The sequence below is a fragment of the Abramis brama genome (genome assembly GCF_963993115.1).
Source record: "Abramis brama genome assembly, chromosome: 18".
Classification (NCBI taxonomy): domain Eukaryota; kingdom Metazoa; phylum Chordata; class Actinopteri; order Cypriniformes; family Leuciscidae; genus Abramis; species Abramis brama.
Window position 1 is genome coordinate 28476677 of NC_139980.1, and position 25440 is coordinate 28502116.

The following is a 25440-nucleotide window of genomic DNA, read 5'->3' on the forward strand; positions in this document are numbered from 1 at the left end:
ACAAACAAATGTAATAAAGGTCCTTGAAAGATAATTAAATGTAGGCCTCTATTTATAATTTCATACATTTTACTTGATCCTCAGTAGGCTAAACCAAGAGTTTACATGTGCCTAAAGCAAACCTATTTTCAAACACGATCTGAAACAAAAATAGAATAGCCTAATGTTTTATTTTTAGCTCCAGTCCACCTACCCGGACGTTTTCAAAATCACTTTTCACCCAACGACTTTTGCATTACATCACATCTAAAAGTGAAAAGAGCAGAGTGGAGGAGAGACAGGAGGCGGAGATCAAAGAGAACCGTGACCAACGGAACTGACGTCACTGGCATAATGTAAACTGTTGAGATGATCCATGGTAACAGACTCAGTGCAGCAACCTCTCGCACAGACACACGCACAGGAACCGACAGAAATGCCTCGAACCTGGATCGCACCTGCACCGGCTCTTACATCCTACAGACGAGCGGCGTTTGGACTCGTTTCAGACGCGCCGTCGGCCTTTTAAACGCGACGCACCTGCCAGGAATCCAAAACATTTAATGTATTCCTCCTATACATCTACTGTCAATTCACAAGAAGCAAGGAAACCAACGAAATGTGTGGTTAAACTCTCTCATCTAACAGACTACAATAGGAGCAGATGATTTTAATCCGGGTGAAGAAATAATGACTCTTGTGGATTAACGCCTTCACTGTCACTCCATTATTTTGCTCTATCGGGATCGAAGGATCATCTGCCTTTACCATTTGCCATTACAGTCTTTATATTACAGCCATAGTAATATAATATCGTGAAGATGGCGACTGGAGCGGGCTGGCAGCATTACTACAACCCCGCTGGCAGCGCTTCGACGGGGAAATATAACAGCACCTCCACTTCAACATCCACCAGCACGTCCTTCCCGTCCGGTTTAACCCTCGAATACACGCAGGACCTCCACCTGAAGATGAGCAAGAAGATCGCACAGCTGACCAAGGTAATTTTGTGCGCGTTTGGGGATGCGTAATGCCATGTGTGTTGCTTGCAGGTTGAGCGATGCGCATTGGAAATGCCGGAGACCCCCATCCAAATGACACCAGGCTGGCCTTCAATCCAAATTAACCATGGAATGCGTAAATGGGGCAAACATGACCAGATGGGGTGGAATATTTTATTAATGAAACGTTTAATTTCTTCATGATATTCCATGTAGTTCTCAAAACTTGAGAATGAGAGTCTCACCAAAATCATAATATTTTTAAGTTATAGTTTTTAAGGTTCAGAAAATATAGGCCTATAAAAACTATTTTGTCGATAATATTAAATATCAATAATCATATTTAATTACCAAAGATTACTCAAATGGTGTTTGTGACTGTCAAATTAATGTTTTATGTTATACAAGTGTTTTTTTAATTATTTACTCTAAAATTATACACTATTTACTCTATTTTACTATTTACTAAAAGAAAAGAAAAGATTCAAACACTTGATAGGCCTCTTTAATGTGCACAGTACAGTACCAGTCAAAAGTTTGGACACATCTGACCATTTCTCATCATCCAAAAAACCTTTTTAAGCCTTATGCTTAAATGCTTTTTTTAAATTAGTTTTAAAGACAAATATATATTGTTGCCTATGGGCCGGAGCGTGCATCCAACAACTGTGGAGCATTCCTGAGATTGGAAAAGAGAAACACGTCCCAGAGTTTGCAGTGTGACTTGAAAAGATATTTTGATTTGTTAATATTTTTTTGGATAATTCCCATTTTATAGGTTGACTTTGTGGAATGAGATTGAAAAAGTATTAATAATACTAATAGTAATAATGAATGTGTGGGTGTGTCCAAATTTCCAGCTGGTATTGGTCTCATTCCCTCAAAAGAAAGCAGAGCAAAATCTGCCCGAAAGCTGTCTTGTGAGAGATGTGCTGGTCCTGTCTGTAAGGATCATATCTACATAATCTGCAAAGCCTGCTAGGCACATTTGTATTTCTGACATAAGCAAGCACATATTAGTTATAGACGAATATTATTTTTTATTGTTTATGTACATGATTGAAATATTTTGTGCATATACATTCTATAATTATTTAATTAAGCTGAATCCAGTACGGCTCATTTTGACCCCCCTTTATGCATTCATAGGGTTTTTGGGACATGCATTCTTGGGTTAAAGCTTGCTTAGCCTACATCTGATTTTTGTACACTTAATGCCATCATAGCATGTAATTCAGTGCTTATAATTTGTCATCTAAAATAATTATGATCATCCTCCATCCTCAGGTTGGTTGAAGTTGAAATATTGAGTAAATTGAAGCATACTAAGCGTACTTTCTCTGCTCGTGTAGTGAGAATCTATATACAGAATAGTATGATACAGTATTTTTTTTAGGGTTGGTGGCAGATCATCCTGATACGTTCACTTACATTAACATTTGTATGTTATATAGGCTATGTGGTTTAATCTGTGAATGAATATTATCAACACCTGCTGTTTTGTGTGATCCTCTTAGCCCTAACTGGGATATGGGAATGGCATGTTTCCCAAGCCTGCTTCAGCTATTAATTTTCAGATATTAGAGCCAGAGTTCTCACAGTCAAGGACAAGCTGGAAATATCAGATGATTGAGTTTTGCAGCCCTGGAAAAGGTATTGCAATCATATAGTGAAGATGCATTTTCTCTAAAATATCTCATCAGCTAGATATTGATGATGTGTAGAGTTAAACTTGCTTGAGAGTCGTACTGCATATGTTCTATTTATGAGCCAGTTCTTTTTTTTTTATGAATTGGTAAAAGCGGTTTAAATATTGCTGTCTTAAATAATTTTTTTGATAATGACTAGATCTCTTAGTGTCTGCTTTGAAGAATAGTATTTTTGATAAATCAAATCAAATATCTTCACATACCCAAATGCCGCTATGAAAAGTTCATGATTTTTAATCATGAGCCAGTTGCTCTTTGAGTTGGTTTCTTTGAAATGAATGGTCAAACAGAATTAACATATTGATTCCTTAGTGAATCTGTGTTGAATTATTTGTTAGTGTAATGACTCTGTAGTTGTTTGCTTGGAAGATTGAAGACTGAAGAGAAATGTAATATTTTCATGTACCCAACGCCTCTATTTTGTAAAAGGTTGGCAATTTTATTTTGTCTTGTAATATACTTGTAAAAAGCAAGATTCTGGCAGTCCTTGATCTGTGCTTGTTGTTGTCTAACCGTTTGTAAAGAAACTGGATCAGGAATACTGTAAAGTGAGCAACGAAACACATATTTTATTGAACCTGAGCCTTAACATTAATGTTTGCACCCATTCATATTCCATAATCCATTAAATGATTTAACTCAGCCACAGCCTCCAGCACATCTGTTGGTTTATGATTGCTGTTCTTGCGCATGCACAGTGAAGTTCATTCGTCCTTAGGGAGCTCGGGCTGCACCTCATAAATGAGATTACATTGCTTCGGCTGAGTATTGACGTACCTGTCTGACTATCATTAAACATGGACACATGGGTCATTGCTTTTAAAGGATATGCGAAGCACGAGGAATTGATGTGTCATCAAAAAAGTGTGCAAAGGATTTTGTAATTTATGATATTTGCATCACATTACTATTCTTTGTGCTTTGTACTGAAAATTTTGCCCATTTAAACCTGATTATAGATTTGCAATTTAAATCAAACTGCATGAATAAAAAAAAGAGATGGTAGCAAATATGTTAGGCCTAATGCTTTTGCGTTTTCTCACAAAATGTTTGTGTTCCCCCAATAAACTTTGCGTTTGCTTGCAAAATGTTTGTGTTCCCCAAGAAACGTTGCCTTCGCTCGCAAAATGTTTTCGTTCAAGAAAATTTGCCTTCGCTCGTAAAATGTTTGCGTTTCCTGATGAAACTTTGCCTTCGCTCGTAAAATGTTTGCGTTTCCCCGAGAAACTCTGGCTTTGTTTGCTAAATGTTTTCGTTTCCCCAAGAAACTTTGCCTTCGCTCGTAAAATGTTTGCGTTTCCCCAAGAAACTCTGGCTTCACTCACAAAATGTTTTCGTTCCCCCAAGAAACTTTGCCTTCACTCGCAAAATGTTTTCGTTCCCCCGAGAAACTTTGCCTTCACTCGCAAAATGTTTTTGTTCCCCCAAGAAACTTTGCCTTCGCTCGCAAAATGTTTTTGTTCCCCCAAGAAACTTTGCCTTCACTCGCAAAATGTTTTTGTTCCCCCAAGAAACTTTGCCTTCGCTCGCAAAATGTTTGTGTTCCCCCGAGAAACTTTGCCTTCGCTTGCAAAATGTTTGTGTTCCCCCGAGAAACTTTGCCTTCGCTTGCAAAATGTTTGTGTTCCCCCGAGAAACTTTGCCTTCGCTTGCAAAATGTTTGCGTTCCCCGATGAAACTTTGCCTTCACTCGCAAAATGTTTGTGTTTCCCAGAGAAACTTTACCCTGGTAATCCAGAGTTCTCGCGAGAGCACAAGTTGAATTTGCTCAGCGAATTACTCGACACCAGAGTAACGATGGTCATTAAATATGCCCCTCGATCTGAGCTGCACCAATCACATCAGGTTATCTGATATAGGCAGGCCAGAGGCGAGCTAAACAGATGACGACAGCGCTGTGACGTCGAAGTCATTAGTAAACATTGCAAGATGGCTATGGATGAATACCAGTTGTTTGAAACTGCTTTGGCCGCTACAATGAACGAGTTAGACTTGGCTTTTTATCTAAAACAGGAACAGAAGACGGCGCTTGAATCGTTCCTTTGCAAGAAGGACGTTTTTGCTGTTTTGCCGACCGGATATGGTAAGAGTCTAGGGGGTTCTACAGGGGATACATTATTAATTGTCCTTCATGGAAATATATTTGCATTCCCTTAAGGGGAGTCAAAAATATCATAACTATGAGTTACAGTACTGTTAAATAATTTGGAGTCAGTTTTTTAAAAAGAAATTATTACTAGTATTCAGCAAGGATGCACTACATTATTTATTTTTTTACTTTCTTTTCATCAAAGAATCATGCAAATATGTTTTCTACATTGATTATAATAAGAATGTTGCTAGAGCAGCAAATCAACATATAATGATTTCTCAGTGATACCTAAATTCTGTCTATGTGAAAGATGGTGGAAAGCAACAACATTTAAGAAGCTTTTACTCAACCAGTGCAAACTAATAACTCACACTTCATAGTTTGTTTATGCAAATTCATTATTTGGTAACGCTTAACGTTAGTGTAGGCAATTTCGGAGAGGCTAGCAATAGCTAGTTAGCTTTGAGAGCATGAGATCCCATCCTCCCTTCAGAGCGTCTGTAAAGCCACGACATTTCTCAGATCTGTCAATCTCTTTCCAGCTCAACCAAAACTGTGAGTTTGGGGTGAGGCTACTGTAGCTTGCGGAGCCAGAGGGTGTTTAGCTGGTATGGGACCACAACTGGCGTGCTACATTGGAAAAGACGTTCAACTTCAGTTACAGTTACCATACAGCATCATGCTCCCATTCAGAAAGACATACACTCACCTAAAGGATTATTAGGAACACCATACTAATACTGTGTTTGACCCCCTTTCGCCTTAGTAACCCACTTTTAGCCCAAATAACATTTAATCTGGATAAATGTATTTTTTTCCAAAATAACTTGTGAGATGTATGATATTCCATCATGTAAGCAAAGTCAACTGTGATTACAAATTGTTTGGTTTGCTTTATTTTACATGTTATATGTGTAGGCTGTGCGTAGCCACGATTTAGCTCGTATTCAGACTCGGCTATTGTAGCCCACTTTTAGTCAAAACTGATTAATTGTAGTTTTTTTTGCCAGGCAGTGCATGAAATGGTTGATATTTCATCACGTTCGCATTGGTAATGATATCTACAAGGTTCAATGTGCCATTTCACGACATGGTCGATCTGTAGTCACTATTTAGCTCCGAATTGGACGGGCTATATGCGGTCTGCTTTAGCCCACCTGACGAAATCAAAGCAATCTGGTCTACGTACGGCTTGGCTATAGCCCTGATTCAGACCAGCGAGCTAGTATAAGAATATTAGTCTTAAAAATGTTTTCGCTCACACAGCTTAATGTTTGCTGTCACACATAAACATAACATATACACAATCTACGATATGACTGTCTATCATTTCAAATTAAATCAAATGCAATGGCATTTCTCAACCGCTAGATGGCACAATCGAAACACTACTGAGACATGACTACTGGGACTACTGGCATTGCGCGACTAGATCACTTTAGCCAGATCTCGCGATACACATTTCCTCTATTTTCAATTTTATTTTACACGAGGCTGCTGTCAGAGAGCAACGGGCGAGCAACACTCTGAAAACCTTCAAATTTCTACTTCGATCTTGTAAATATGCGTGTTATTTTTGTTATGTTCATTGTTTAAATTAGTTAGTTGTTATAATGTGTAGAAACCGTGACATTTTAACATTACCATTGCAAACATTTTTTTTTTTTTTATCTGCTTCGTTCACACCAAAGCCAGAACGCCAACTACAGCAAAGACCAGGAGAAACTGGGGCAGCTTCATAAAGCGGAGGTGGATTCACTGACCGAAAGGGTTGAGGAACTAAACTCTGCAGGACAGCGGCCCTCCAGGACCGAGATTGGTGAACCCTGCTCTAAACACAGTCGGTTATGTCTTAAATAAAGGAGAACTCCGGTGTCGTGCCGAATTTCTACCCCGCCAAATTATTATCCCCCAAGTATTGGTAGGTTTAGATTAGTTGTGGGGGAGGGGTTTGGATTAGGGGAGGGGTTAGGATTAGGCAATCAGGTACTGACTTCAACGAGGGGGGTAATAATTTGGCAGGGAGTCGAAATTCGGCACAACACCTGTCAATTTTAACATTGAGCTCATTTTTTTGTCAATTTGGAGTGCTGTCAATACAGAGAACAACGACAAAAATCGGTGTTGCCTACACCGTGTTATCCTCTTTTTAAAATTTGCACCCTGTTGACTTCAATGGGGCAATATTTAAACCTGCTTTTAGCCTCTTAACGTCCTTGATGTGTCATTACAAGTGCACAGGTCATGTGAGGGATTCCTTCAGACTGAACACGAGTGAATCTGACTGCAGTAGATGTGAAAGAAATGGATAAAAATGATGTTATTTAAGCCAGCGCAAATACCTGTGTTTACATCCTGTTTTCGGTTGAAGTCCAAAGTAGTCGATTGTCGAGTTCACGCGCATAGGTTTAGTTACCTATGATCACGCGCGTGAACTCGAACAGTAAATGAGGGAGAAAAAGTTCAAATCTGATGCTGCACAAAAACTAACAATGCATCAAAACCAATGTTGTTTCTAATCTTTGACATGTCCGAGACTGTGATAAAAGGTAAAAAAAAATCCAGTCCACAATCACATTTTATATTGAAAATGAGTCATTTTGTGTGTGTTTTTTCCCAAATCAGTGACATCATTTACGAATTTGGCAATTAAAGAGTTAAAATCCTTATTTTTTTTTTAAACATTTAGTATTTTTGAGCAGGATTGAGGTTGATTTAATAGATTTATGCAAAAACAATTGAAAAATTTTTTTACAGCAGTTTAAAGTAGTGGCTGTTTTCAGCCACAAACATAACGAAAGGGTAGTAAATTTGCCCACAGTGTACTGTTGAGTTTTTGAAAAATTTCAAAGCATTTTCCCAAATTATGTGTCAAAATAAGATTTGTCACCAAAAATCATTCCATTTGCTGAAACACAGAGAAAGTTATGGCCAAATTTAGACTAAAAAATACCCCATAGTGGATGAAAACATCCCCAACAGCACATAAGGGTTAATACTTTTTCAATCCCATTCCACAAAGTCAACCTATAAAATGGGAATGATCCAAAAAAATATATTAACAAATCAAAATATCTTTTCAAGTCGCACTGCAAACTCTGGGACGTGTTTCTCTTTTCCAATCTCAGGAATGCTCCACAGTTGTTGGATGCTTTTTCTACACGGCCCATAGGCAACAATATTTGTCTTTAAAACTAGAAATGTCCAAACTTTTGACTGGTATTGTACTGTGCACATTAAAAAGGCCTATCAAGTGTTTGAATCTTTTCTTTTCTTTTAGTAAATAGTAAAATAGAGTAATAGTGTTTAGTATAACATAAAACATTAATTTGACAGTCACAAACACCATTTGAGTAATCTTTGGTAATTAAATATGATTATTGATATTTAATATTATCGACAAAATAGTTTTTATAGGCCTATATTTTCTGAACCTTAAAAACTATAACTTAAAAATATTATGATTTTGGTGAGACTCTCATTCTCAAGTTTTGAGAACTACATGGAATATCATGAAGAAATTAAACGTTTCATTAATAAAATATTCCACCCCATCTGGTCATGTTTGCCCCATTTACGCATTCCATGGTTAATTTGGATTGAAGGCCAGCCTGGTGTCATTTGGATGGGGGTCTCCAGCATTTCCAATGCGCATCGCTCAACCTGCAAGCAACACACATGGCATTACGCATCCCCAAAACGCGCACAAAATTACCTTGGTCAGCTGTGCGATCTTCTTGCTCATCTTCAGGTGGAGGTCCTGCGTGTATTCGAGGGTTAAACCGGACAGGAAGGACGTGCTGGTGGATGTTGAAGTGGAGGTGCTGTTATATTTCCCCGTCGAAGCGCTGCCAGCGGGGTTGTAGTAATGCTGCCAGCCCGCTCCAGTCGCCATCTTCACGATATTATATTACTATGGCTGTAATATAAAGACTGTAATGGCAAATGGTGAAGGCAGATGATCCTTCGATCCCGATAGAGCAAAATAATGGAGTGACAGTGAAGGCGTTAATCCACAAGAGTCATTATTTCTTCACCCGGATTAAAATCATCTGCTCCTATTGTAGTCTGTTAGATGAGAGAGTTTAACCACACATTTCGTTGGTTTCCTTGCTTCTTGTGAATTGACAGTAGATGTATAGATAGATTTACGATGACGTCACATTTCTCCTGCAACTCCTTACGGCGCCATCTTGTGTGTCAAGTGGGTCAAGCGTTTGTGTTACGGAGCATGATAATATCCTTAATCTGCATTATTCTGAACATGAAAATCATACGATTATTCTCCGTTTGGCTGGAGTTAATGTTCAGTGCTGCTCTTGTGAACATTTAGAGGTTTTGTGCTCTGGAGATATGACACTTTATCTAATCATTTCCAAGATGGGCTAGCTAAATGCGCTAGCTCTCATCGGCTGTCAAATCGCTGTACCCAGGCGGCTACTATCGACACAGCCCTTGAGAGGTGTTGGCTGGGCAGAAGCACACTCTGACGATTGTCCACCTTCATCACTTTCTCTGTGGCCACATCAGCTGGTCGAGCCAGAGGCAGAGGCTACACCTGGAGCACATCGCTCCGTGCCTCTGCTCTCCATCTCTCTCCTACACTAAATTAGTTCGGAGCGTTGTGTTGTTGTTGTGTGTTTTTTACGCAGATGGTGTTGTCTTGACACTGAGTCTAAATGTACCGTATAATAAGGGCTGTGCAGATATCAGCCGCCTGGCTACAGCGATGTGAACCGTCAATGCAGGGCTCCAGACTAACTTTTCCACGAGGGAGAGAGAGCAAGACAGCGCTCAGTTTGGAGATGGTGAAGTCTTGTTTACACGTTCGCCTGGCTCCGAAGAGAGAGGGAGTGCGCGCGCGCGACCGTCTCTCTCTCTCTGCTCGTTCTTTCAGTTAAACATAACTTAAACAGTTCATCTACATTACTCACCGATCAAATAAGACTTTGGCGGGCGCTAAAACAAGTTCAATGCAGGAGAATTCATGCGTGAATTTAACTGAGTAGTGTATGACCATGCACTTGCACAAATGCGACCACATAAAATTTTAACTCGCACATTCTAACAAAATAATTGTATGCTTCCAGAGACTTTCTTCCTCTTAATTCGTCACGCACTAACGGTGTGGATGAGATACTTGGCAATGTCCATTTCCTGAATATCGGGGTACGCCGCAGGATTAGCCTACATAACCAGTCCTCTTTCGACATTGTGTAAGGATCCTTTCCATCGATATAACTCAATTTCTCATTATATCTTGCCTTGCAAACATCGTCTAATGTGTTCCTGTAAATAACCTTCACCTTGTTGCCAAGTTTGGAGGAATTTGTCATCGTTATCTCAACACAAAAGAGTCAAAAATACTTTATATTAACTGGCTTTCTATTAATGCAGCACAGTGAATGAGCCATGTCTCCCAGTGGCTTACTGACAGCTTTGACACACAACATGGCGGCGCGCCGCAGAGGATAATGGGTAATTCGAGAAACGGAAACCCATCTATAGGAGGAATACATGAAATGTTTTGGATTCCTGGCAGGTGCGTCGCGTTTAAAAGGCCGACGGCGCATCTGAAACGAGTCCAAACGCCGCTCGTCTGTAGGATGTAAGAGCCGGTGCAGGTGCGATCCAGGTTCGAGGCATTTCTGTCGGTTCCTGTGCGTGTGTCTGTGCGAGAGGTTGCTGCACTGAGTCTGTTACCATGGATCATCTCAAAAGTTTACATTATGGCCGTGACGTCAGTTCCGTTGGTCACGGTTCTCTTTGATCTCCGCCTCCTGTCTCTCCTCCACTCTGCTCTTTTCACTTTCTAGATGTGATGTAATGCAAAAGTCGTTGGGGGAAAAGGGATTTTGAAAACGTCCGGGTAGGTGGACTGGAGCTAAAAATAAAACGTTAGGCTATTCTATTTTTGTTTCAGAGATCGTGTTTGAAAATAGGTTTGCTTTAGGCACATGTAAACTCTTGGTTTAGCCTACCGAGGATCAAGTAAAATGTATGAAATTATATTTCAAGGACCTTTATTAAATTTTTTGTTGTTGTTTTAATATTTCAAAAGGTTTATTTTAAGTACTTTTTTGACACACGTCTACCTTTTGTGACAACATGCCCCAATTGCATATTGAATCTGTCAAACTGTATATGCTTTTCAGCAGCATTTAAACAGTTAAACAATCATGCAAACAAGAAATTATGAAAAATAACCAGTTCAACAACATCAACATCACATAGGAAACGATGACCCTTTTCAGACTGTGATGACACATTCCCAAGTTGTCTTCATTTTATATTTACATTTTTAAAACATTTGATACACATTTATAATGCGATACATTGTGTAATATTATAGTGGAAAAAAAGAAAGGAAAAAAAACCTTGGTTACTCCCAAGGTTTTTTTCCATCTATTCTGTCACGTGATGGAGTTTGGTGTAACCCAGGTTACTAAAGATGTTTTTATTTTTGAAATAGAAAAGAAAGAGACTGACACTTATGTGAATGAACAGTTATTTTATTAAATATCTGTAAAGAAAAGAGAAAATAAGAATACATAAATTAGAGAAGAGTGATTTGATTTAATGAGACGATGATTGGTCCTAATAAACGAATCAGAGTTGGCCGCCTTAGTGGGTGGAGTCATCGGAGTCGAGAGATGATGCAATTATCATTTTCCGAGAGAAGCACCGAAAAAGAAGCAGTGAGCGCGATCTGAGAAGAGAAAGAATTAGACTGAGCGAGCTAGTAGTTTGTTTAGAGAGATTTAGAGATATAGAACATAAAGATTTTGAGAAATAGAAACAGAACTTGATACTGTGATGATTGATTTTGAGTAAAAGTGAAACTAGCTTTTTGTACGTGCATTGAAGTACGGGCCTAAAGCTGAAAGAGCTGCCGCGAACTTTTTCTAATTGATATTAGAGTACTCTTGGTAAGTGAAGTTTTCGTTTTATTGTTATTACTAAGGTTCTTATGTATAAATATCCGATAAAATGTGTTCAAATGCCAGATATGTGTGTTATATTTAGCTAAGTGTATGTAAGAGTCAACCTTCTGAAAAAAGGGAAAAATATAGAAGATTTCTTCATAAATGTGTTAAATAAGTGATATTATAAAGGGAGAAGTTATTTTTGATGATTTGTGAAATGTGAATTTATAGGTTTTGTCGAATAACTGAGTTTGAGCAAACGGATGAGTGTGACGCACGTGTAGATTGAGCAGATGAGGCCTAGCGCGTCATTTGAAATCCTGTTTTTATATATAAATGAGAAGTTAATGTGTTAATATTATATGAAAAGTGAAGTTTGAAACGTTAATAGTTGAATATATTGATATTAAGTGTGGTAATATGTGTATTTTTGAGAAAAGGGCCTAATTGTACTTTTGGCCTTGTTTTTTTTCAAGGTTGGGTTTTTCTTTTCTTTTTCTTTTTTTTCTCCCCCTCCCCGAACCCGAAGGCTTTCCATTTCTTTCTTTTTTTTATATTCTTTCGGGATTTTCTTTTGGTTTTGTCTGCCATTTTCTATATGCTGAGTTTGGATGCTGCTTTCTGGAACGAGGATCGGGGAAGCTGCACGTGAGATGTCCCTGCTTCACTGCGAAAGTTCGAGAGTTGGTGCAAGCAGGAACTGGCGAGCCATGCCCAAATAAGGATCGAACTGAGAATCGCACTGTGAACTGTGTGGTAGGGTCGAGTACATGGTTTCTCTTCCTATCCTACTGAACCCTGAGTTAATTTGAGTTTGCGGAAGAAGGATCTCGTTAAGGAACATTGAACTGGAGCTGAGAACTAGTACAATCTCATATCACATTGAGATTTCTGTGAACACTGAGATAATTTGACTGTGATTTATTTTCCTTATTGTTGTTATTTTGTTTCAATTTATATTGTGATTATTTCTTTTGAATTATTAAGAGAATTATTAACGCTCCAGGGACCAGCCTAGACTGATTACACCGGTGTGATCGTACGTGCGAAAGGCTTAAAACAAGAAATTTTATGACACAAAATTTTGAAATGTAGGCTTAAATCAAACACATTTTAATTCAGATTCTGTATTTATATATATACTGTATATATATAGAGGGGTGGGGAAAAGGTGTTCCAACGTCTATGGTCCCAGAATTGTATCTACATGAATAAGCCTCTCTCTGTTATCTATCAATCATGGCCAAATAGACCATCCATCTTTCTTATCAATAGGCCCACTCACGAAGGTACACCCTGGAGGAATAGTGAGACCAAACATCTCCGCCCCCATTTGACTAGAGCGGAGTAAAAGATCCCACCTTCCTTTTCTATTATCTATTATTCTATATGTCTACTGCAGGTCTCTAGTCCAGGGTCAGGGTCACAGATGTGGTGGTTCTCTTTCCTTTCTGCATTTTGCTCCAGATGTTGGTTGTTTTCATAAATCTTTCATTATTTGTTCCAATGTTTCTGAAAAAGAAAGTGTCGAAGACATTGCGCTCAGGCCTCTTTTTCTCACACACTTTCGCGTGTATCTCCACCCGGTCTGGAAAGAAGAATCGGCCGCACACGTTACATGGTACCAGACCCTGAGGAGCGTCGGGATTTATGCTCTCACTGTGTATTTTCTCTGGTTCTGTTGACTGGGTGTCTATGTTCCTGTGATGTGATGATTACAAAGATACACATTTCAGATATTATTACAATAGTTTAAATATTACATACAAAAATCATTCATTTTGAATGCCCAGCCTTATTTCAGTCTCACCTGTTGAGCTCTTGTTCACTGGAGAAGCCTCCACGGCACCTTGAACAGTTCGGCCAGTTGATGTCTCTGTTGGAACTTGACCTGGCAGCGGAGGACACAACTCTATGAGGCTGTCGGACCTAGACAAACCCTGTCCTACCTCAGGGAGGGACCAAGCTAAAGATGAAGTGATGCCCAGAGAAGAATCTGTGGAGACAATACTCCAGGATCTGGAGCGGCCTGAGGATGGAACATTTCAGACATCAAAAACTGTTTTTGTTTTATTTATTTTTTTATAATATTAATTATCAATGTTAGCGATCACATCACAGTGTTACTTTGGTTTCACTTTATTTTGGTCCCTTTAAGACATTCTATAAGTATATAAGAAACATTGCAGAAGAATTGCATAGAATTTTAATATTCTGTAAAAACAAGCCTTATTTTGAGTGATACTGTTTAAAATAATGATGGAGAAAATGATTTACCATTATTTGGCTTGACACCGGAATGTTCTGCAGCAGGTGATGATGATGGTTCAGGAGTAAAAGGCTCCACAACATTCACAGCACTACTGGAACAGCTGCTGAAAAAACCCTTCGTAGCATTCCAGAGCCTGAGGAAACGATTAGGGTTCTTCATACGTTCTGGAGCTTTTTCTGAAATGAAGAAAAAACAAATAAAAACAACTATTAAACCCATCTCTGACGTCAAATTAAGCAATGACATAACTTACACTTTAACAAACATTCTACAATCCCTTCAATTGAAATAGAAGTGGGGTTTTTTTCACATTTCAAATGTTCCCATTGTTTACCAAATTCACCATAATTAATTGCAGAGTTCCAATGATTTTGAATAAGTCTTTCTATAATGACTCAGAAACTGGCAGTGAAACACAAATTCAACCATTTAAAAAGATAAGGGTTTTTATTATAAAATTAACAAATACACTTCACTTTAATATAAGCATGTATTAACAATGAACAAATACAATATTAACATTTATTTACAGGGTGAACGCGGGCGAGTGCAGACTGAATGGAAGTCAATGGGGCTAGACGGCTAAATGTGTATCTTTCACCCGATTGCCGTTGAGAAATCTCAGATTTTATTGTAGGTTTTGCAAGTTCAACATGGGTTATAGGTCGAAAGTTGAATGAACGAGTACTTATGTCCTTTCGATTTCTTACAGGTTGAGTTGTTGTTGCTCATAACACGCTAGCATTCTGCTAATGAACGCTGATTGGTCAGTGAAGGACTGATTACGACCAGTAATGATTATACATTCTCTGTTATTAGCAGGGCCGGTTCTAGACATTAGGAGGCCCTAGGCAAAATTCATGTTGGAGGCCCCCCACCCCCAATAAAAAAAACACTTGAAACAAATATGATTCCTAACCTTTTTATTTATACAACATTTAATTTTAAAAGCAGTATATTTTTACTTACACAGTACATAAGTTTGGACACATTACTATTTTTAATGTTTTTGAAAGAAGTCTCTTATGTTCATCAAGCCTGGATTTATTTAAAATAATGGTTTTCTATTTTACTATACTTTATATTTCTGTGATGCAAAGCTGAATTTAGTGTCACGTGATCCTTCAGAAAACTTTATAATATTCAGATTTTTTTATCAAATGTTAGAAATGGTGCTTAATATTTATTTTATAACCTGTGATACTTTTTTTTCAGGATTTTTGATATATTTCATGTTTCAAATATTCATGTTTTTTCTGTATTTTTGATCAAATAAATGCAGGCTTGTAGAGCATAATAATAAACTTCTTTCAAAAACATTAAAAATAGTAATGGGTCCAGACTTTTACCGGTACTGTATGTACATATTAATCAAACTTTATCTAAGGTAATCTCTTTTTTGTTTAATGAAGATGTTATTGTTGTTGTTATTTTGCTGTTTTATTCAATTTATTCACAGTTCCAGATTCCCACTTCAGTAGATAAGTGCTTTCTTGTGCATCTGTGGTGTTTTACATAACACTTCATTTCAATTTTTTAAACTGATTTTTATTCATTAATAACACAAGAACAACAAAATCATAACTCAATAGAGAAAAATAAATTGCAGTTGATTCAAAATTAGTAATAGTCTAATTGACTTGGAATTTGTGAAGTTAAACTTGAATAGTCAAAATATTTCCCATATTTGTATGTCTATGATATTAACTGAAAATTATAATCCACTGTAAACAAGTCTCATCAAAGTGGTTTCGCTATCATACGGATAAAGCTTTGCATTAACCAACTCTTAAATATTCAATGTTACAGAAAATAATCTTCATGACAGAAATTCACAAATATAGCCTATATACATTTGAGAACAGAAATGCATCACGTAACTGTAAAAAAAACAACGCGCTTGTTTGTAAAAAGGTTGTGAATTAGTATTTAATACGGTGACAAGTCACATGACAAAAGAACGAAGGACTCAAACCCGAAGACTCGAGAGTTCGAGAGATGAACTAATCTTTTCTCTTTCCGTTACTGACAGCATAGCCTCTATGGGCAGTGGCGCCTCCAGGATTTTTTTCATAGGGTGGCCAAAAGGGGCCAGCAAAAATGTTAGGGTGGCACAATACTGTTGCATGCCTAAATCTAATGGCAGACAAAAAGTTTGGCGTTTTCATTACTTTTCAAGCATATAACGTTATAGGCTTCAAAACTTCAGTACTACTATTCATAGAGCAAAAAAAAAAAAATATTTGCTGTGCAATTTAACTGGAAGTAGCCTGTTTATTTGGAGTGCTCATTCATTTCAACAGAGAATAAAAGTAAACAAGAAAGCGTAGATTGTTAACTCATCACTTTATTAAAACAATTGTTACACTGCTGCAAATGTAATACAATGTAAAAAGTTGAAAGAAAACTAACCGTAGACATTTTACAGTTAACAAAGAAACTTTTTACAAGTTATATTGCATATTATTCTTAGTCACATATTTATACTACAATTACTAATTATAAAATAATATTTTAGAATATTATTTAAGAATATAAAAGCAGAGTAAGAAGATATACTAATTCATATTGAGTTGTGTGCATAGGGTGTAAGAAGGCATAGGTTATGTAAATGCATTTTATATATGCATTTTGATTAATCATCATAAACCCTATATTTGTGTGAAAATATCCAGTCAGAGTTTAAATTGCATATTTTCTGTTTCTGTTGTTTAGACATACATTAATAAAATAGTACTTGTCACAATAGTCTAATAAATTAATGGGAAACACTGACTAACTGTTCTACATTTGTAAACTTAGAGCAAATGACAGTGCATTAAATGTTACCCAAATCTGCAATAATTTATAGACAAATTGATGGAGTAATATTAAGGGTTAATTAACCCAAAAATGAAAAATCAGTCATTAAATATTCATCCTCATGTTGTTCCAAACCCTTAAGACCTTCGTTTATCTTTGGAACACAAATTAAGATATTTTTGATGAAATCCGAGAGCTGACCCTCCCATAGACAGCAAGGGTCAGGGCCGTCGCTAGTGGGGTGAAAGGTGGTGACAATTATAGGGGCCCCCACTGCCCAGGGGGCCCCACAAAATCCAGCAGTTATACTATATAGGCCCCTGTTGTGTGAATAATTCTAATATTTATATTAGTTGTATGCCTGAGATTTAAATAAAAACCACGAAAACATGCAATTTGGTTAAATATTTTTTCAAAATATTCTCTTACCTCCCTATAAATGGTTTAGTCCGATCTAAAGTATTTATTAATTATTCAGTCAGTGACAAACATCAGATCGACCCAATAAAATTGTAAGTCCCGCCCCAGCTCGTGAACAGAACCAATCAGAGTTGAGGCGGCAGTGCCTGAAGTTAACGATGAACTTGGTGGAAGAGCAGGAGATTGACTGAAAATGTAGGGGAAAAGAAAACATAACTTAGGGCACCAGAAATGCTATGAAAAGAATGAGAGGGAGGCCAGGAGAGTTGTTGTATCCCAGTCGATCAAGACGTTCTTTGAAGACAGCTGTATTGTTATTTCGCTGGAAATAAGAAAACTACCGTCTACAGCCTGTCGGGTAGGCTAGGCTACTCACTCTTCATTATCGATGCGCACCACAATCGACCGAATGATTACGTGTTCAAAATCCCTGTCTTTTTACACTATTGTAAATAGAGTTCAAAAATTGACACGAGTCACGACGCATTGCATTATGCACCTAACCTGCCGGCTGATGATGTATTTATTAGCCTACATCAATAAAACACGAATGCACTTGAATGAATAAATTTTAGCTTTATTTAATAATATTATCTTTATTAAAAAATAAAACAATAAATGAGGTTATTTTTTAAATTTGACTGCATTCTTGTCATTCTTGTATAAATGTTTACTTTTTGATTTATGAATTATAACAGACTGTTTCCCTGATGGGGGAAAAAACATTATTTTGCTGTTACTTTTTTTAAATTGGTTTTATTATTATTTAATAATTTCTTTTTAGTTGTAATTTTTATATAAATTTAACTTTTAAAATAAAGGTTTTACAACAACACCTTCTTCTGTTATACTGTATGTGGGCCTCCATGCTCATCTGTTGTACAGTATATGATAGTGGTGGGGGGTGGAGGGTGAGGGTAGTGAAAAAAAAAAATTTTTCAGGGGGCCCCGAATCCTCTAGCTACGGCCCTGGCAAGGGCACTACTACATTCAAGGCCCAGAAAAGTATCAAGATGATCAAAGAAAATAACAGCTTTATTCCACATTTTCGTCTCTTCTGCGTCACTTGTGGAAGCGCGCGTGACGCACCATGACGCACGCGTGTGGCACCGCCGGGGCTGTTGCTTTCGTGATTTGTTGGCAAGCAGCTTACAGATGCATTACCGCCGGCGCCACCGACTGGACTGGAGCGTGGACCAGGATATTTGCATATACACGGTGCCGACCCAGATAAAGGCGTTATGACATTGAACACATGAGCCGTGCCTTGTTTACACACGGAGTAAAAGACTCTGTTATATGTTCTCCATGCCTATGTATGCTTTGGCAATGCAAAATGTGTTTCTGTCATGCCAATAAAGCTGTTTAAATTTAATTGAAAGACTCACGCTGTATGAAATCTACGTTATCGAGTCGGTCAGCGCCACCACCAACACATGCAAGTGACGCAGACAGAGATGAAAATGTGGAATAAAGCTGTTATTTTTGTTTTATTTGCGCAAGTATGCTCGTATAGCTTCGTAAAATTACAGTTTAACCACTGATGTCACATAGACTACTTTTTCGATCATCTAGAAACTTTTCTGGGCCTTGAACGTCATACTCTGCTGTCTTAATTTGCATTCTGAAGATGAACGGAGGTCTTACACGTTTAGAAATGACACGAATGTGAGCAATTAATGACAGAATTTTTATATGACATACGAAAACCAAGTTTTACTTACATTATAAGTTTCCTCTCCTGCATGCTTGATCCTCCTGAACTTGAACGAACCATGTGCTGCATGCTTCGCGGTATTGCGGCTGGCGGCTGCACGTGTAAGTGCGCGAAGTTGCCGCAATGCACGTAAAGAGGGGGAGAGGTTGAGAGCGTATTATACAGTTCATATAATACAAGTTTATTATTTTAATTTTTTAATATAGTGTTTCATTAATGTCTATGTTAATTTATAAAATAAAATCACTATACTAAAAACTCCACTCTTTCTGGTTGGGGGGGCCAATGGGGTGGCCAGTGTCATTTTGGGGGTGGCCGCGGCCCCCCCTGGGAGGCGCCACTGGTCGATAGTAGCCGCCTGGGTACAGCGATTTGACAGCCGATGAGAGCTAGCGCATTTAGCTAGCCCATCTTGGAAATGATTAGATAAAGTGCCACATCTCCAGAGCACAAAACCTCTAAATGTTCACAAGAGCAGCACTGAACATTAACTCTAGCCAAACGGAGAATAATCGTATGATTTTCATGTTCAGAATAATGCCGATTAAGGATATTATCATGCTCCGTAACACAAACGCTTGACCCACTTGACACACAAGATGGCGCCGTAAGGAGTTGCAGGAGAAATGTGACGTCATCGTAAATCTATCTATACATCTACTGTCAATTCACAAGAAGCAAGGAAACCAACGAAATGTGTGGTTAAACTCTCTCATCTAACAGACTACAATAGGAGCAGATGATTTTAATCCGGGTGAAGAAATAATGACTCTTGTGGATTAACGCCTTCACTGTCACTCCATTATTTTGCTCTATCGGGATCGAAGGATCATCTGCCTTTACCATTTGCCATTACAGTCTTTATATTACAGCCATAGTAATATAATATCGTGAAGATGGCGACTGGAGCGGGCTGGCAGCATTACTACAACCCCGCTGGCAGCGCTTCGACGGGGAAATATAACAGCACCTCCACTTCAACATCCACCAGCACGTCCTTCCCGTCCGGTTTAACCCTCGAATACACGCAGGACCTCCACCTGAAGATGAGCAAGAAGATCGCACAGCTGACCAAGGTAATTTTGTGCGCGTTTTGGGGATGCGTAATGCCATGTGTGTTGCTTGCAGGTTGAGCGATGCGCATTGGAAATGCCGGAGACCCCCATCCAAATGACACCAGGCTGGCCTTCAATCCAAATTAACCATGGAATGCGTAAATGGGGCAAACATGACCAGATGGGGTGGAATATTTTATTAATGAAACGTTTAATTTCTTCATGATATTCCATGTAGTTCTCAAAACTTGAGAATGAGAGTCTCACCAAAATCATAATATTTTTAAGTTATAGTTTTTAAGGTACAGAAAATATAGGCCTATAAAAACTATTTTGTCGATAATATTAAATATCAATAATCATATTTAATTACCAAAGATTACTCAAATGGTGTTTGTGACTGTCAAATTAATGTTTTATGTTATACTAAACACTATTACTCTATTTTACTATTTACTAAAAGAAAAGAAAAGATTCAAACACTTGATAGGCCTTTTTAATGTGCACAGTACAATACCAGTCAAAAGTTTGGACATTTCTAGTTTTAAAGACAAATATTGTTGCCTATATGGGCCAGAGCGTGTAGAAAAAGCATCCAACAACTGTGGAGCATTCCTGAGATTGGAAAAGAGAAACACGTCCCAGAGTTTGCAGTGTGACTTGAAAAGATATTTTGATTTGTTAATATATTTTTTTTGGATCATTCCCATTTTATAGGTTGACTTTGTGGAATGGGATTGAAAAAGTATTAACCCTTATGTGCTGTTGGGGATGTTTTCATCCACTATGGGGTATTTTTTAGTCTAAATTTGGCCATAACTTTCTCTGTGTTTCAGCAAATGGAATGATTTTTGGTGACAAATCTTATTTTGACACATATTTTGGGAAAATGCTTTGAAATTTTTCAAAAACTCAACAGTACACTGTGGGCAAATTTACTACCCTTTCGTTATGTTTGTGGCTGAAAACAGCCACTACTTTAAACTGCTGTAAAAATATATCAGATAAATATTTTTTTCAATTTTTTTTGCATAAATCTATTAATCAACCTCAGTCCTGCTCAAAAATACTAAATGTTTAAAAAAAAAATCAGGATTTTAACTCTTTAATTGCCAAATTCGTAAATGATGTCACTGATTTGGGAAAAAACACACACAAAATGACTCATTTTCAATATAAAATGTGATTGTGGACTGGAATTTTTTTTACCTTTTATCACAGTCTCGGACATGTCAAAGATTAGAAACAACATTGGTTTTGATGCATTGTTAGTTTTTGTGCAGCATCAGATTTTAACTTTTTCTCCCTCATTTACTGTTCGAGTTCACGCGCGTGATCATAGGTAACTAAACCTATGCGCGTGAACTCGACAATCGACTACTTTGGACTTCAACCGAAAACAGGATGTAAACACAGGTATTTATTTGCGCTGGCTTAAATAACATCATTTTTATCCATTTCTTTCACATCTACTGCAGTCAGATTCACTCGTGTTCACTCTGAAGGAATCCCTCACATGACCTGTGCACTTGTAATGACACATCAAGGACGTTAAGAGGCTAAAAGCAGGTTTAAATATTGCCCCATTGAAGTCAACAGGGTGCAAATTTTAAAAAGAGGATAACACGGTGTAGGCAACACCGATTTTTGTCGTTGTTCTCTGTATTGACAGCACTCCAAATTGACAAAAAAATGAGCTCAATGTTAAAATTGACAGGGTGTTGTGCCGAATTTCGACTCCCTGCCAAATTATTACCCCCCTCGTTGAAGTCAGTACCTGATTGCCTAATCCTAACCCCTCCCCTAATCCAAACCCCTCCCCCACAACTAATCTAAACCTACCAATACTAGGGGGGTAATAATTTGGCGGGGGTAGAAATTCGGCACGACACCGGAGTTCTCCTTTATTTAAGACATAACCGACTGTGTTTAGAGCAGGGTTCACCAATCTCGGTCCTGGAGGGCCGCTGTCCTGCAGAGTTTAGTTCCTCAACCCTTTCGGTCAGTGAATCCATATGGAAGTAAAATAATTAGGGGCCAAGCCCCGAAGGGGCTATGGCACCTATTGTATCTGTTAGTTTTCTTATTATTAGGGGCCAAGCCCCGAAGGGGCAAGGCACCTATTGTATCTGTTAGTTTTCTTATTAGTGGTGCTTTTTTAAAAGCATCACTATTGTTATTGCTCATACTTATTATTATTATTCTTATTCTTATTATTCTGGACAAAGTTTGGCGCGAAACTCGCCCCGCACCGTTTGTCACAGACCTATGAGTGAGGCATCAAATCGACCGGCTCATTGAGGAGAGGTGTGCTATGACTTTTCTAAGCGATCGGGTGTACGATGTTCGCACAGCGGACGAAAAAGCGGCCAAAAAAGTCCCATTGACTTTACATTGGGAGTTCTAAAAATATTTGAATCCCAACCGACGTTTTCACACACACACCACTCCAAAGGGCCTGACACCCCTGCGTCTCTCCCTCTCTCTCTCCCTCAGAGGATTTATATTATCAAGCAGCCAATAACTTATGGCCTAAAATCTTCATAGCCACACCCTAGCAACCAGTTTCAGCACCCTAGCAACCACTAAGAGCTCCCTAGCAACCACCCTAAACCAAAAAAAATTTTTTTTTTAATTTTTTTGTATTTTTTAATGCAATATTACACTCGTGGCCTTGCGATATTGCTCCATGCTTGTGCCTATTCGACCATAGGCACGAGGCCGCAGGCCGAGTGCCGTACAGAAGGCACTCGTTATTAAAGATTTTAATTACTCTATAAAAACTCCATAGTAACCATCTTTGACAACTACCAACCACCTAGTAACATCATAGCAACTAAAAAAATACCTTAGCAACCATCCTGAACACCCTAGCAACGTCTAGAAATGCTCTAGTAGCCAGCAAAAAACTCTAGCAACCACCCAGAACATCCTAGCAACTGCCTAGCAACCACCCAGAACACCTAGCAACTGCCTAGCAACCACCCAGAACACCCTAGCAACGCCCTAGCATCCACCCAGAATACCATAGCAACTGCCTAACAACACCATAGCAACCACCCAGAACACCCTAGCAACTGCCTAGCAACGCCCTAGCAACCACCCAGAATACCCTAGCAACTGCCTAGCAACCACCAAGAATACCCTAGCAACCACCCAGAATACCCTAGCAACCGCCTAGCAACACCATAGCAACCACCCAGAATACCCTAGCAACTGCCTAGCAATGCCCTAGCAACCACCAGAATACCCTAGCAACCGCCTAGCAACACCATAACAACCACCCAGAACACCCTAGCAACTGCCTAGCAACGCCCTAGCAACAACCCAGAATACCCTAGCAACACCATAGCAACCACCCAGAACACCCTAGCAACTGCCTAGCAACGCCCTAGCAACCACCAAGAATACCCTAGCAACCGCCTAGCAACCACCCAGAATACCCTAGCAACTGCCTAGCAACGCCCTAGCAACCACCCAGAACACCCTAGCAACCGCCTAGCAACACCATAGCAACCACCCAGAACACCCTAGCAACTGCCTAGCAACGCCGTAGCAACCACCTAGAATACCCTAGCACCCGCCTAGCAACACCATAGCAACCACCCAGAACACCCTAGCAACTGCCTAGCAACGCCCTAGCAACCACCAAGAATACCCTAGCAACCGCCTAGCAACCACCCATAATACCCTATCAACCGCCTAGCAACACCATAGCAACCACCCAGAATACCCTAGCAACCGCCTAGCAACACCATAGCAACCACCCAGAATACCCTAGCAACGCCCTAGCAACCACCCAGAATACCCTAGCAACCGCCTAGCAACACCATGCAACCACCCAGAACACCATAGCAACCACCCAGAATACCCTAGCAACCACACAGAACACCCTAGCAACCACCTGAACAACATGAATAAGCCATATCTCTGCACCAGAACATCGTACAGACATGGTTGTTGGCTCGTATGCAATCATGTACAACACCCTAGCAACCGAGTGGCGAGTTTTGCCACTGCAAGCACCACTTCACATTTTCTTCAGGAAATGTACATTCTAGTTCTTCTTATTATTATTCTTCCACACAAAAGTTTGGCGCGAAACTCGCCCCGCACCGTTTGTCACAGACCCCTGAGTGAGGGGTCTAATCGACCGGCTCATTGAGGAGAGGTGTGCTATGACTTTTCTAAGCGATCGGGTGTACGATGTTCGCACAGCGGACGAAAAAGCGGCCAAAAAAGTCCCATTGACTTTACATTGGGAGTTCTAAAAATATTTGAATCCCAACCGACGTTTTCACACACACACCACTCCAAAGGGCCTGACACCCCTGCGTCTCTCCCTCTCTCTCTCTCCCTCAGAGGATTTATATTATCAAGCAGCCAATAAGTAATGGCCTAAAATCTTCATAGCCACACCCTAGCAACCAGTTTCAGCACCCTAGCAACCACTAAGAGCTCCCTAGCAACCACCCTAAACCAAAAAAAAACATTTTTTTATTTTTATTTTATTTTTTAAAGCAATATTACACTCGTGGCCTTGCGAAATCACTCCATGCCTTGTGCCTATTCGGCCATAGGCACGAGGCCGCAGGCCGAGTGCCGTACTGAAGGCACTCGTTATTAAAGATTTTAAGAACTCTATAAAAACTCCATAGTAACCATATTTGACAACTACCAACCACCTAGTAACACCATAGCAACTACCAAAAATACCTTAGCAACCACCCTGAACACCCTAGCAACATTTAGAAACGCTCTAGTAACCACCAAAAAACTCTAGCAACCACCCAGAACACCCTAGCAACTGCCTAGCAACCACCCAGAACACCTAGCAACTGCCTAGTAACCACCCAGAACACCCTAGCAACTGCCTAGCAACGCCCTAGCATCCACCCATAATACCAAATCAACTGCCTAGCAACACCATAGCAACCACCTAGAACACCCTAGCAACCACCTAGCAACGCCCTAGCAACTGCCTAGCAACCACCAAGAATACCCTAGCAACTGCCTAGCAACCACCCAGAACACCTTAGCAACTGCCTAACAACACCATAGCAACCACCCAGAACACCCTAGCAACCACCTGGCAACAGCATCTTGCTAAAAACATGCTGGCAACATGCTAATCAAGCTAACATCATGCTGGCAACATGCTAATCAAGCTAGCATCATGCTAGCAACATGCTAATCATGCTAGCATTATGCTAACAACATGCTAATCAAGCTAGCATCATGCTAGCAACATGCTAATCATGCTAGCATTATGTTAACAACATGCTAATCAAGCTAGCATAATGCTAGCAACATGCTAATCATGCTAGCAACATGCTAATCAAGCTAGCATAATGCTAACAACATGCTAATCATGTTAGCATCTAGCTAAAAACATGCTAGCAAAATGCTAATCATGCTAGCATCTTGTTAAAAGCATGCTAGCAACATGCTAATCATGCTAGCATCT

At 39.1% G+C, this 25440-nt stretch overlaps 2 protein-coding genes and 2 long non-coding RNA genes across 6 annotated transcripts in view; 3 read left to right on the forward strand and 1 right to left on the reverse strand.

Annotated features, from left to right (window-relative positions):
• Positions 1 to 225: 225 nt before the first annotated feature.
• On the forward strand, positions 226 to 6670 carry LOC311068282 (uncharacterized protein). The gene is made up of 3 exons (XM_084090627.1): positions 226 to 980; positions 4703 to 4772; positions 6473 to 6670. The coding sequence occupies exons 1-3, from the start codon at positions 801 to 803 to the stop codon at positions 6541 to 6543; spliced, it is 321 nt and encodes a 106-aa protein (XP_083946753.1). The 5' UTR covers positions 226 to 800; the 3' UTR covers positions 6544 to 6670.
• A 3989-nt stretch (positions 6671 to 10659) lies between these two features.
• LOC311069133 lies at positions 10660 to 14197 on the forward strand. The gene is made up of 2 exons (XR_014603482.1): positions 10660 to 11710; positions 12184 to 14197. It is a non-coding gene; the product is annotated as an uncharacterized lncRNA (long non-coding RNA).
• Positions 12245 to 14927, reverse strand: LOC311069134. The gene is made up of 2 exons (XR_014603483.1): positions 13518 to 14927; positions 12245 to 13408 (listed from the first exon to the last, which is right to left on the reverse strand). It is a non-coding gene; the product is annotated as an uncharacterized lncRNA (long non-coding RNA).
• Positions 14928 to 19410: 4483 nt separating this feature from the next.
• The window catches only part of LOC311068281 (uncharacterized protein), an 85283-nt gene continuing 79253 nt past the window's right edge, over positions 19411 to 25440 (forward strand). For 2 of the 3 annotated variants that reach the window (XM_084090625.1, XM_084090626.1), the window contains exon 1: positions 19411 to 19994. In XM_084090625.1, coding sequence (XP_083946751.1) covers positions 19815 to 19994 — 180 coding nt within the window. In that variant the 5' untranslated portion in view covers positions 19411 to 19814. The remainder of the gene's footprint in view (positions 19995 to 25440) is intronic. The other variant, XR_014603358.1, reaches the window with a different exon arrangement.

What these genes read in the sequence shown, in the direction of transcription:
- LOC311068282 (XM_084090627.1), top strand. Translation starts at nt 801, where the DNA reads ATGGCGACTGGAGCGGGCTGGCAGCATTACTACAACCCCGCTGGCAGC. An exon ending in AGATCGCACAGCTGACCAAG is followed by an intron (nt 981 to 4,702) that starts GTAATTTTGTGC and finishes TATCTAAAACAG; the next exon opens with GAACAGAAGACGGCGCTTGA. An exon ending in TGTTTTGCCGACCGGATATG is followed by an intron (nt 4,773 to 6,472) that starts GTAAGAGTCTAG and finishes TTCACACCAAAG; the next exon opens with CCAGAACGCCAACTACAGCA.